Genomic DNA, 13,171 nt, shown 5'->3' with positions numbered 1-13,171 from the left:
ATTAACTCTGAAATGTCATCTCAGAATAAAAAGAAGTTTGTTTCCATAGTAACACCATTAGTGTGGTCTGACAAGAATACAAATATATGACTGTGGGCATTAAATCTTGGTTCAGCACAGTGTTGTTTCTAGGTGCATCAGCACCACCTGTCCTAGTGTGAAAGTCTGTATCATTTGAGATACAGTTTACCCTCCCGTTTTCAATAGACATGTGTGGTATAACTTCAATTGTGTTCAAACTGGAATCAAACCCAGCTTACTCATGCACGATAATTCAGTCTTTGTATTGTATAGCATATTGTAAAATATAATCTTTGAAGGGCATTTTGAGTTGTAAAATAGTTTTTGAATACAAAACCATCCTATGGCTCGGTAAATAGTGACCAATAAAAGAAACACAATGATTCCTGTATTACATTACCAGCGTCTAATCCATGGCATTTTAGTGGCTTATTTGCAGCTTGTACACATTACAGCTCTGCTGGTTTCTAGCACTTATCAACAGCTCCACCGAAGAAAACTTTCCCTCTGTGGAGAAAAATGCGGAAAGGCCCACACTATTCATGGAAATAGGAACGTAAACACAATACCTTGGTACTGAAGCAGTAAAAATGGCAACTATAAATAGTTAAAACTGGAGCAATTAAAGACGAAAACACCTGTAACTTTAATTTTTGGCATGTGCATATGGAAGAGAATGTTTTACTGTTTGAACAAAGTTGCATTCCCTTTTTAAAGTATTTCTGTTGTATTATTTGTCATTTATCATCCTGATACTTGTCTGAACACTTGTTGAGTTTACTTTTCATTTGTATGAAAGTATAGACAGTAAATATTATGATATATCCAATACATTTTCTATGCAAGGCAATGCGTGGTTGCATGGAAATTTCACAGAGGTGCTGATCGTAATGTGCACATGTGCAGTAGAGGTCAAACTTTGCTGATGTAAACCTGTTGCAGTTTCGTAGATTTTCGTTGACGTTATAACAGTTTCAGTAGTGAGGCATTATGTTTATGTTGCTATTGCCACGATTTATGTGGGCTTTTCAGTGTTTTTCTGTACAGTGGGAAAGGTTTCTTTGGTAGGTGTGATCAGCCAACCCGTGTGTTACCTATGTTGACCAATCAGTTGCAAGAATTTATGGCCCCTTACACCTGACTTGACTTTGTTTCAGTTGGATGATGTGGTAAGGCTTATGACTGTTTATGTACATTTTGCACACTCTTGAGCTCTGCGTGGCTCTAATAGCAATGAGTTTTGCCATCACAATAGACAGCGCTTATACAAAGGGACAATGGCTTTTGCATGATGAAAATGATTATGTATCTTGATGCTCTGTGTATCAAAGTGACATACAGGACACTGGAAAATATCATAATAATAAAATATACTAATAATTTCCAGAATTTCACATATCCCCAGTAATTTAATCAATTACTTTTCTTATGACAAAATGCTGTGGATGTCAACTTCCTCTTTGTGGTATACACAATATTTCTTGGCTTTTCCTTCCCCCTTTGTGAACTGGCCATGGCGGGGCAGGGAATAGCCCAGAAACGCTGTGTATACCATAGAGAAGTTGACATCCACAATATTTTGTGTTATTCTTGAATACCATCTTCCTTATGCCTCCCAAGAAGCTCAGGTACTTTTAGGAAACTTAAAATGATTCAAAATTCATGTTGGAGAAATATTTTCCAATGGTGTGAGTTTTGATGCACATTGCAGACTTGATGGAAAGGATTTCTCATTATTATGCAAGAAATGTCATGAAGTTTACAAAGAGAATTATTGTTCACTTTAACAGCGCGCATACAAAGTAGGTCAGGATGGCAACTTGCTTGCTTGTACCAACATGGTGAGTTTGGTATCGTGGGTTGTTGTTTGTCTGGTTGACAAGCAGTGAAATAGATGACAATGTTCATTTTACAAGTTCCGTTTGTAAATGTGTGCCCTTGATTTCCATGCATTTGATTTATTATTATGACATTATTTTGCTTTTAAATTTTTAAATGGATTGTGATTTGGAGTGTTATTTTTGAGTGGTTGCAGATCTAGCTTTCTGTGTGAGAATTGTGTTCATTTGCTTTTTTACACTGCTGTCATGACAGGTATTTTGTTGGATTTGGCATATTATCATCACACTCACATAGCGATGTAGTTTACAGCATGCCTAGATACAAACAGAATGCATGGGGGAATGGTAGTATGCAGCATTTCATTACAGATATCAAGTATTATGGGATTTGCTTGAGGCTAGTGGCCAGAGTTTCCACAGATTTTGAATTTATATTATGCATGTTAATATGTATGTGAACTACAATTGACAATAACCATTGGACATAAAGAATTTCTCAAAGGTTTTAAGTGTTTATAAATTACTTTGAAATAATTAGACATGTTTATATGAATGGGAATTTGTCTTTTCTGTCAATACTTACATGTTTAAGACACCAAACTCCAAATGAGTAGCTAAAGCTACTTTATGATATGAGATATATACAGTACAAAGAGACTTTGAACAGAAATAATTTTTGGAATAATTTCCTCTTGAGTCACAAACTTTCTCAAAGTTGCATTTTTCCATGAAGTTAAAGAGATGGCTCTTTAATCATTGTTCTCCCTATGAAGAATTATATCATGTTTTTTAGCCTTTAGCCTAGTCTGTTAGCCTTTCTAATTATCATCCATTTGCGCACATAAATATTTTATGGTTTCCTAATTAGAACCGAAAAAGGGCCTTATTTTACCTTGTCCTTTAGTACATTGCGTTTGCACATCAAACCAAAGTCCTGAGTTAATTTTCAACAGGGATACATAATGTGCAAAGCCCATTTCTGGTATTACTCAAATATTGCTAAACAGGGCTTAAAATAACACTCACTCACTCACATTTGTACGTCTGTACATCTAGGATTACAGTTCATATGGATAGAGTATCTGTTTGTCACACTTCATGTCAGTTCTCCATTCTGTGTCATTAGTCCCATCATGCCTCCTCCCATTGCTCCATTGGGGTTGGTTGGGTAGCCCAGTATCTAAGCGTCTGATTTTCATGCTGAAAACCCAGGTTTGATTCCCCACATAGGTGCAATGTGTGAAGCCCATTTCTTGTGTCCCCACTATGTTATTGATGGAATACTGCTAAAAGTAGTGTGAAACTAAACTCACTCAGTCACTGAGAATCAATCACTAATACTCCATGGATATGATCAAAACAGACATCTTATTATCAGGTGTAGCTGTCCATTGTTTAAGCCGTCATATAGTGTCGTGTAGGTTCTGAACCAGGAAGTCACTTTCCATTCTGAAAAATGTAAAGCTTATGCAACTATAGGTCATTATTAAAGATTATTGATAGGCACTAAACCAGCCATAAAATCCAGTAAGTCAGAGAAATCACTCAGTTCTGTTTATTCTTAAAGTACAATTAAATCTCCCTTTTGGTGCTATATTCTGAAAACTGGATGCTCTTGATTGCTTCATTGTATATCGCCAGTTTGGTAATTCTGGATTAGAATAGACTCCAGAAGTCTACATGTTGTTGAAGAGACGACTAAACAGGCCGGTGGTCATGCTTGTACAGACTGGGATCATGTTGCATATTTTACCCTAATGGTACTCTGGATATAAGTTGGTGGATTGTATGGTCCAGACTTGATTAGAAATTCCCCTCATGGGTACTATGTGTGAAGCTTATTTCTGGTGTCCTTGAGGTGATATTACTGGAATATCGTTAAATATGGCATAGGACAATATTCACTCACTCACTCACTCAGTAAATGTTCATACTGTCAACCAGTGGTTTGCCTGGTCCAAACTCAGACAGTTTGAAGGTGCCACAATAATACTGAGTGAATTACAGCATGTACCTTGATTATTGGGAATAGAATTCATTAAAACTATCATATATTGCCGTACTCACCAGTATTCCAGGTATATGGGCAACAGTCTCTAAATGATCAAGTTATAACCAGGCAATCCAGTGGTCAACATCATGAGCACCAATCTACGCAGTTAGAGTACTAGGATGTGTGAACCAAGTCAGTGAGTCTGACCACATGATCCCCTTAGTTGTCAACAAGCATGGGTTACTGAAGATCATTTCTAATCCGTATCTGAGTATTCTTTATCGATACCAATCAGATTGGTGGACATCTGTATATTTGCACTGAGTATGATTAACTTCATTGCCTTTGAGGAAGTATCGATGAGCTGTAGTTTTACGTGGTTTCCTGTGTTTGTAACAGGTCAGTTACATGACTGTTGGCCTGCCTACTGTCTACAGCTTATAGCACTGAACACTGCCGGGCATTGATCTGTGTATGTCAGACTACACAGTAATTCATTTGTTTGTGTCATTTATAGTGAAATAAACACAATTCAGAGACTGTGTAGTGGAATAAACATGATTCAGAGACTGTGTAGTGGAATAAACATGATTCAGAGACTGTGTAGTGGAATAAACATGATTCAGAGACTGTGTAGTGGAATAAACATGATTCAGAGACTGTGTAGTGGAATAAACATGATTCAGAGACTGTGTAGTGGAATAAACATCATTCAGAGACGATAATATTATGTCTAGGATAGCTGTACAGCTCGGCTTATCACACTGCTTAAGATACAGCATTGTATGTTCTGACACAAACCACTAGTGTGAGATATATCCACTGGCCTGCTCACCAGTAGCTTGTAAAAAGCCAGTCAGGTCAGTAAATCTCCAGTCACAGGAGCCACAGGGAATTTTCATGGGATCTTTTTGTAAAAAATCACTCTCTCCAAGTTGTTAAGTTAAAATACACTTTTACATCATGCAGGATTATGGCCTGATGAAAATGTTCTTCATATTATCAGCTCAAAGATACAAGCTGTGTCATGCCGACGAGATCTCATTGCCATTTATTATCAGCAATGTTTTGCTTATTTTGCATGATCAAATTTCAGGCTAGTGAATTACTTTGTGGGCTAGTAACTGTCAGCCCAATTAGCTAAAAACATTTGGAAACTATTTCACATGCTGCAATCCACCAGTTGTGTAATTTTGAAATCATTGGAAATGTGAGATGCCAGTGACTTAACAGAAATCTCTGGGTGCAGTTTGTGAGATAACTTATAGCAATATGTCAATGGTTAAGGTTAACCTGAAGTATTTACTGACCTGAAATTCCAAGAGGAACATTTAACATCTGAAATGAAAGAAATATATTTGGTCAAGAGGGCTTGTGCCAATTAATAATTTGAAAAACAGTGTTGCTAAATATCTGTTTGTTGCAATACATTGTTATACAATAACTATTCCTGGTGTCCTTACACTTGCAATATAAACTGACTAAATATTGTCTAAATCTTATGTCAAAAGTCATTCAGAGAAATAGACAATCCTTCATGGTCACTCTTATTGTAATTATTGTATTTATTGTCTGATTCTTATTTTTATTTACTTGTAAGGTTTTGTTTGTCAGTGTAGTAATTTGAGTTTCACCAATGATCAATCCAAAATTTATGTTATTTTTTAGATTTTCAATTTCAAATCTTGAATCAGATTTTTTAGAAATGATATGATCTTCCTTTTCTTCACCATGTTATTTTAGTGACTTATATTTTTCTTTATTCATAAACAAGACATGAAAAATGTAAGTCTTCAAAATGTTATGAAAGGACCAATGACAAACATTGTTCAAAGCCTTGAATCATTTAGCACACCTTTTCAGTTCTATCTGCCTGTGGCTGAGTGACCATATAGTGGTAGAGCCCATATGAGTGTCCGACATATAGACGGTTACGAGCCACAATTCTGCCTAGTTACTACAACACTTGCCTCTGGAGATGGCTGACCCAGGATTGCATTTTCCTGTATCGTGGCATTTTCCTCTCTTTGTTTTTTTTCGGTGGCTGGAGGGAGAATGTCAATGAAAAAGTGACCTGTCACTGACTGTTGGATATAAGGTGTCTAGTACTTGCTGGGATGAACTCCTGAGGGAGAAACGTATTATATTAATGTGTGGTTTTGTGCATGTAATTTGTATTGATTCTGAATGATGTTAGGCCTCTCTTCAACCAGTCCAGGGTTCACCCTGTGGAGGAAGGATCTCATTATCTCATTATCAGTATACGTCAGTACAGAGTAATAAAAACTAGGGGATTTTTTTTAGACAGAATTGCGGGCAAGGTATGATTTGGGATAAGGTTTTACCATGAGGTGTAGATACTGTTCAGATTTTTCTAAAATCAGTCTTCACTCAAAAATGTTAATCATTAGTACAGAATTTAATTTTTTTAAGAAAAAAAACATAAATGGCCCAGGTCAGTCAGAGTTTAATACTCTTGCTGTTAATTTCACAACATTTCTAAGGCTTTTGTTTCTATTTGTTTTTGTAATTTACATTTATCTCTTTGTTTATGCATATGATATGAAGTTATGATAACCTGTGATGTAGTAGATTAGATCTGACATCACATCAGCAGTATGGCAGACATATCTGCATTGCTGCCTTGAGAAAAAATTACACCAAATGCCCTAGGACTTTCAAGATAGACATTATCTTTTTCAGTCCACTTCCTGGGGCTACGAGAACTCCAGATGCAAATATGTTGTCATCTTTGTTATCACTGTTGCGGGAGATTATGGGCATCTGATTTAGGTGTCAGACAAAATATTACGAATGTCAGCTCCTTCTTTGTTGTCTACACACCGTTTCTGTTCTTTATGTCAGGTGAAGGAGGGGCTAGGAAAAGCCCCAAAATGTTGTCATATTATAGTTTGTGTAATACTTGAGTACCAGCTTCTAAATGCTTCTCAAGAACCTCAACTCCTGATTTGGCATTGCAACTGTCAGTCTGTGTCAAATCATTCTGTCCGCCCAGTGGTTAAAGTGTTTGCTCTTCACACCAAACATCAGGTTCAATTCTCCACATGGGTACAATGTGTAAAAGCCCATTTCTGGTGTCCAGTGCCGTGATATTGTTGGAGTATTGCTAAAAATGTCGCATAGGCAAACTCATTCATTCATACTGTCAGCCACTATTACTGTCACTGGTAATTTCCAGCTTCCATAAATAGAAATAAAGTTAGTATCAGAATGAAGTTACTGTTTCTGTTTGATTGCAGTTTGGTTTGGATTTTTACCTTGGATCTAATTTTGAATATGAAATGGTTACACTGCACTTTAAATACATTTTTGACTCACCTGTTGAAGATATGACTGTAAATAAATCTACAGTGTAACTGCACATTGTCAAATATAATCATGTGATACCGGATGCCGGATTGTTTGCAATTATGACGTCACAATGATAATACCTCTGTGACAATGCTATTAGACCTTGCTGGACTTGCAGAAAGCTGAGAGTCATCACACTGTAGGCAGTTTCTGTCAGTTATGTAGAGGAATAAACTTGCTTTCATGAAAAACCATTTTATTAACTGAATGAAAAAGTAAGTATCAGACTTTCTTTCACTCATTTGATATCAAATTATTAACTTGTTTAATAAAAATGGTATTACACAGAAAAAATGGTATGACATGGAAAGTCGGTTAGTACCCTCTGTTACTGTAAGAACTTCCTCCTGAACTTCAGTGTCTTTTTAAGAAGCCCACTAGAACATTTTTAAACTTCAGAATGACCTTGATAATGTCTTCATATTCTTGATGTTGCTTACACAACACTGTAAATTGTGTCAAAGACTGATGTTTGGTTTTGTGGTTGATTGTGTCAAATATTGATGTTTCATGGTTAATTGTGTCAAAGACTGATGTTTGGTTTTGTGGTTGATCGTGTCAAATATTGACATTTGTTGGTAAATTGTGTTAAAGACTGATGTTTGGTTTTGTAGTTGTTTGTGTCAAATATTGATGTTTGATGGTTAAATGTGTCATAGACAGATGTTTAGTTACATGTTTGATTATGTCAAAGATTGACGTTAGATTGTGTCAAAGCGTGGTGTCATATGGCTTATTGTGTCACAGATTGATCTTACTTGTTCACAGTTTGACAAAGTGTGGTTGACTGCATTGAACATTGAAATTGCAAGGTTGATTGAAAGAAATATTGATGTAGCATTCTCACTGTAAAAGATTGACAGAACATGGTAGCTTCACTTAAGGAATGATGTAACACAATGTGTCTGTATATTTCAGATTGACAGCAATGTGTCGGTACCGCTGTTCTGTTTCCCTGATGCTCCTGAGTACAAGCCACCAACAGGCCCTGTTCCTAGGTAACAGATGCTACCTTTGTTTTGAAGTTCAGTTCAAAATTGTTATAACACTTATGCAAAATACTTGTGATGACCCTTGTCAGAACTGGGTCCCGTTTCACAAAACTCTCATAAGCCTAAGATCTCGTAACTTTTCTCGTAGCATCCGTAGCTCCTATGTTGCAGTATAGGAGGTACAATGGCTACGAGAAAACTTACGAGATCTTAGGCTACGAGAGTTTTGTGAAACGGGGCCCTGATCTTCAGGAACAGATGCTTGTCATAAGAGGCAGGTACCAGGATCAGGTGGTCAGGCCCATTGACTTGATTGACACATTATGTACTAAATGTGCAGATCGATGTTCATGCAGTTGATCACCAGATTATCTGGTCCAAGCTCCATTATGTACAGACCACTGCCATATAGCTGGAATGTTGCCAAGTGAGGCGAAAAACAACCACCCAACCAATTTAAATAAGATCTAAGTGCAGTACAAGTCCACTGGTTTTTATTATAGACAACACACAGGTTACTGGAACCCTAAGCTTAATCACTTAGGGAAAGATGTTGTTGAACACCATTAGTTTTGCTTTATGACTGTACTGAATGGTAATTCCTTGTTCAAGTTGTCATTCTTTCCTTGCAAAAGTCACATCTAGATTATCAGACTGTGCAAGGTACCAATCTGTTATCATCAGTACATGGCATCATATGCTTCATGTTACAGTGAGTCCTACTCATTCGTCCTTACCAATATTGATGGGGAGAGAGTATATGGATACTGCCGCAGGATACAGGTAGGACAATGTCATCTGGTTCAAATTGTCAGAATAATTTGCATTGCTACAAAGGCCTATAAACTGCCATTGTCTAATACATTAGTTGCCTTATAATTCATCACACTTCCAAGACCAGGATCCCATTCAAATACCATTGGCAGCTCCATCAAGAGTTATCTCCCTTATTTTTCAAGATCATTGATTGAATCATGATCCAAAAGACGTTAAGTGGAAGCTTCCATCCCAGTTGTTTTCCTTTCTTGGCGCTCATAGAGATGTCATTTGGGAGTTCTAATTCCAGTTGAACTCGGTTTTGTTTTGTTTTTGTAGCACCATTTCCTGACTATGATTTCTCAGATCTTCATCACTTTTGTCTTTCCTCCCACATCGAACTAAGATGCAGTACTGAGAATACTATTCAAAGGAGCATTCAACCCATCTATCTCACACCATATACTACCCATGAAAGGCCTGGTTAGGATATTGGCCTTCAGTAGCCCATGCTTGTCATGAGAGGCAACTAAGGGATCGGTATCGGGACACGACGATTTGGTTGACACATGCTGTCAGTTCCCAACATGCTGCTGATCACTAGATTGTTTCGTTCAGACCAGACCGCTGCCATATAGCTTGAATATTGCTCAGAGTGGTATAAAACTAAACTCAGTTGCCATACCGAAATGACTGGATGGTATTGGTTTGTTATCTCTATTGTATTTTTGTTCCAGCCACCTGACTCTAGTCTACAGGAGGTGATCTGTATCATCAGCCCAGTGGATGCCTTCAACATGTACAACAAGGTATGATGCGACACAGCTTAGGTGGGATGGCAGTATGGCCAAATGGTTAAAGTGTTTGCTCATCTCGCCAAAAACCTGGGTTCCATTCCCCACATGGGTACACTGTGTGAAGCCCATTTCTAGAGCCCCCTGTTGTGATATTTCTGAAATATTCCTAATAAAACTAAAAAAAACCCCACTCTTTCACTCACAGCTTGTGAAAGACCCCAGGGATCCTGTTGTAGTTAGTTGTATTGCATTTATTATCTTGATTCAAGAATATCCAGTGTTACAGATAAGAATTTGCTGTGACAAACGATGTAAGAAACCCCCTGTGAACCAGCAAAACAGAACAAAGACAAGTCAAAAAACATTCAAATTTTGTATTATTATGCAACGAGAGCAAGGTATACAAAGTCACAAGTCAATTTCACAGTGCCAGTTTCAAATACAATACATGTGAGACAAAATCTAAGGCAATGGGTCACAAAATGTAATACAGAAAATACACACTCGTAACACCAGTCACTTGATTCTTTGGATTGATTTTCTTTTGACCATTCAATTGATGTAACAAAAGTTTCTGTACATTGTTTACCACATTGTTGCATGGGATAGAATGAATGACTCTGGGATCAGTTAGTGGGTGGTGGACCCGTTAAGGTCCCGTGGTAGAATAGGCCTTCAGCAACCCATGTTTGCCATAAAAGGTGACTGTGCTTGTCGTAAGAGGTGACCAACGGGATCATGTGGTCAGACTCGCTGACTTGGTTGACACATGTCATCAGTTCCCGTGGTAGAATAGGCCTTCAGCAACCCATGTTTGCTATAAAAGGTGACTGTGCTTGTCGTAAGAGGTGACCAACGGGATCATGTGGTCAGACTCGCTGACTTGGTTGACACATGTCATCAGTTCCCAATTGCGCAGATCCATGCTCATGTTGTTGATCACTGGATTGTCTTGATTGACTCTATTATTTACAGACCACCGCCATACAGCTGGAATATTGCTGAGTGCGGCGTAAAACTAAACTCACTCACTCACCTAGTGGGTGGTGTTTGCTTACTTTCTTCATAGTAAGCTTGGGCATTTAGAAGTGTTTTGTCATGTCAGCTTGGTATGACTGAGTATTTTTGCTTTTAGCGTTTTTCCAGTAGTATCATGGTGGGGGACACCAGAAATGGGCTTCACACATTTACCCATGTGTGGAATGGAACCTGAGTTTCGGCATAACGAACAAACGTTTTAACAACTTGGCTACCCCATTGCCTGTTAAGACAGAAATGAGCACTGCATGGCCATAGGAGCTCTCCCCAAAAATTATTGAATGGTTTTTCTAAATGTGATTCAGATATTTTTGTTACTGTGATGAAAATTAGGACTAACATTGACTTTTTAATCATGCCTACAGATAAGCTTCTCTGAGTGACATTTTTAGATGTTGGTGAGTCGTGCAAGGACCAACTTTATGATAAGATGAACAAGTTCTTTATTCAGGTGATGCGACATTTTGGTACTGATTCGTGTAGTGCTGTCAAGCCATCATGAAGGTTCAGAAGGGTGTCAAAGATAATTGTTCACACTGTCTTGTTCGCTTGACCCTGATCGGAGTACATGTATAGTCTTCCATGTCTCACGTCATTTGTTTTAGTTGTTGGATGAAATTGAGAAGCGTAGAGCGACATCAACTGACCTTGCACAAGAACTGATTGCAGCATCCTTCGGTCGTCCACTACCAAAGCCTGGCAAGGTCATCAACATCAGAACTCTGGTAAGGCTCAGGGATTCTAACTAACATTGACGGTACATCAGCCTATGCTCCCCTCTTGAACAACTTATAATCTGTTAGTCACATGTACATAACAGGTCCGGGTATTGGGTCCAACACATTACCCACCCATCCTGGGTATCTGGGTACCCATCCCAGCCCTACTCCCTATACTTGTTGTACAAAATAACTAATGGTTTGTGTGGTTCAGTGCAATGACAATGAACCCAAACACGATGGATTTGCTGAGTATCAGTTATTCAGAGGCAGTGATTATATAACTTGGATACTGCTGATAGTAGCACTAGGTTTATTGCCTCACACACTGATTTAGAAACTATTACAATGGTGATTAGTAACCAATTGAACCTGGACAAGCCCGTGAAGATCCAGGTTAGAACTGGTCCTCAGTAACCCTTGCTTGTTATGAGTTAGTGGATGGTTGACCCGTGAAGGTCCCAGGGTAGAATAGGCCTTCAGCAACCCATGTTTGCCATAAAAGGTGACTGTGCTTGTCGTAAGAGGTGACTAACAGGATCAGGTGGTCAGACTCTGTGACTTGGTTGACACATGCCATTGTATCTCATATGCGTAGACTGACACTTATGCTGTTAATCATTTGATTGTCTGGTCCAGATTTGATTATTTACAGACCGCTGCCATATATTGCTGAGTACGGGGTTAAACAACCAACGTGGACAAGAAAATGACCTGACTGACATCATGGGCATCAGTCTTGGCACATGTGATTCAACAGCATGAATATTCAAAGTCTATGAACCTGACAACACAACTTTTAGTCACATCTTAAGACAGCTTTGGTTTCTCACAGCCACTTCTGTTGAGAATATGCATGTGTATTCAAAACTTCTAAGCCTTACAATTGTAAGCCCTTTTGGAAGTGAGTGAGTGAGTGGCTGCGTTCTGTAAATAATCGAGTCTAGACCAGACAACCCAGTGATCAACAACATGAGCGTCAATCTGCGCAACTGGGAACCGTTGACATGTGTCAAACGAGTCAGCGAGGCTGACCACCCAATCCCGTTAGTGCCTCTTACGACAAGCATAGTCGCCTTTTATGGCAAGCATGGGTTGCTGAAGGCCTACTCTACCCAGGGACCTTCACGGGTCCCCTTTTGAAAAGGCTACTGCTGTTTTAGACATATGAAATGAAGAACATGTGTAAAATGGGTATGCTTCTAGAATGTCAGGCTCACTTTGGTTACCAGGGAGACTAGGTTTGGTGAAGTAGTTAATGGCTGACATAAAAATAATCATTAATAATGCTTGCTTTTTCAGGACAAGAAAGGAGAACTTGAAACACTGTTCTTGAACCGACCGTCAGATGTTCGCAGGGAAAAGGTAAGGTCATGCAGTACACATTGAATCTGAAGTCAGATCAAGGGAAGAGTTTTGGAAAACAGTTGCCTCAGAAAATGTTTGAAAAAGCAATTATCGTCTGGATTTTGGACATTATTTCAAGAAAAATATTTAGGCTGAAATGTTTTATGTCCAAAATATCTTGATTTGCATCTGTAACTGAAAAAGATATAAGGTCTCCTTAGAAAATCCACGGTTCCTCTTAGAATCTGAAATAGTTAGACCCTTAAATATGTCTTAGTAAATCGGGTGAGCTTAG

General features: G+C 38.3%; 1 protein-coding gene across 3 annotated transcripts in view; it reads left to right on the top strand.

The window, feature by feature from the left end:
* The window catches only part of LOC137261325 (DENN domain-containing protein 2A-like), an 80,753-nt gene that overhangs the window by 46,334 nt on the left and 21,248 nt on the right, over positions 1-13,171 (top strand). For 2 of the 3 annotated variants that reach the window (XM_067799062.1, XM_067799061.1), the window contains 5 exons: positions 8,146-8,225; positions 8,933-9,002; positions 9,713-9,784; positions 11,416-11,535; positions 12,832-12,894. In XM_067799062.1, coding sequence (XP_067655163.1) covers positions 8,146-8,225; positions 8,933-9,002; positions 9,713-9,784; positions 11,416-11,535; positions 12,832-12,894 — 405 coding nt within the window. Of the gene's footprint in view, positions 1-1,811; positions 1,863-8,145; positions 8,226-8,932; positions 9,003-9,712; positions 9,785-11,415; positions 11,536-12,831; positions 12,895-13,171 lie in introns of all 3 variants that reach the window. The other variant, XM_067799063.1, reaches the window with a different exon arrangement.

This window comes from Haliotis asinina, chromosome 14, assembly GCF_037392515.1.
Source record: "Haliotis asinina isolate JCU_RB_2024 chromosome 14, JCU_Hal_asi_v2, whole genome shotgun sequence".
In the NCBI taxonomy this organism is placed as follows: domain Eukaryota; kingdom Metazoa; phylum Mollusca; class Gastropoda; order Lepetellida; family Haliotidae; genus Haliotis; species Haliotis asinina.
This window is presented reverse-complemented; position numbering and strand designations above follow the sequence as displayed.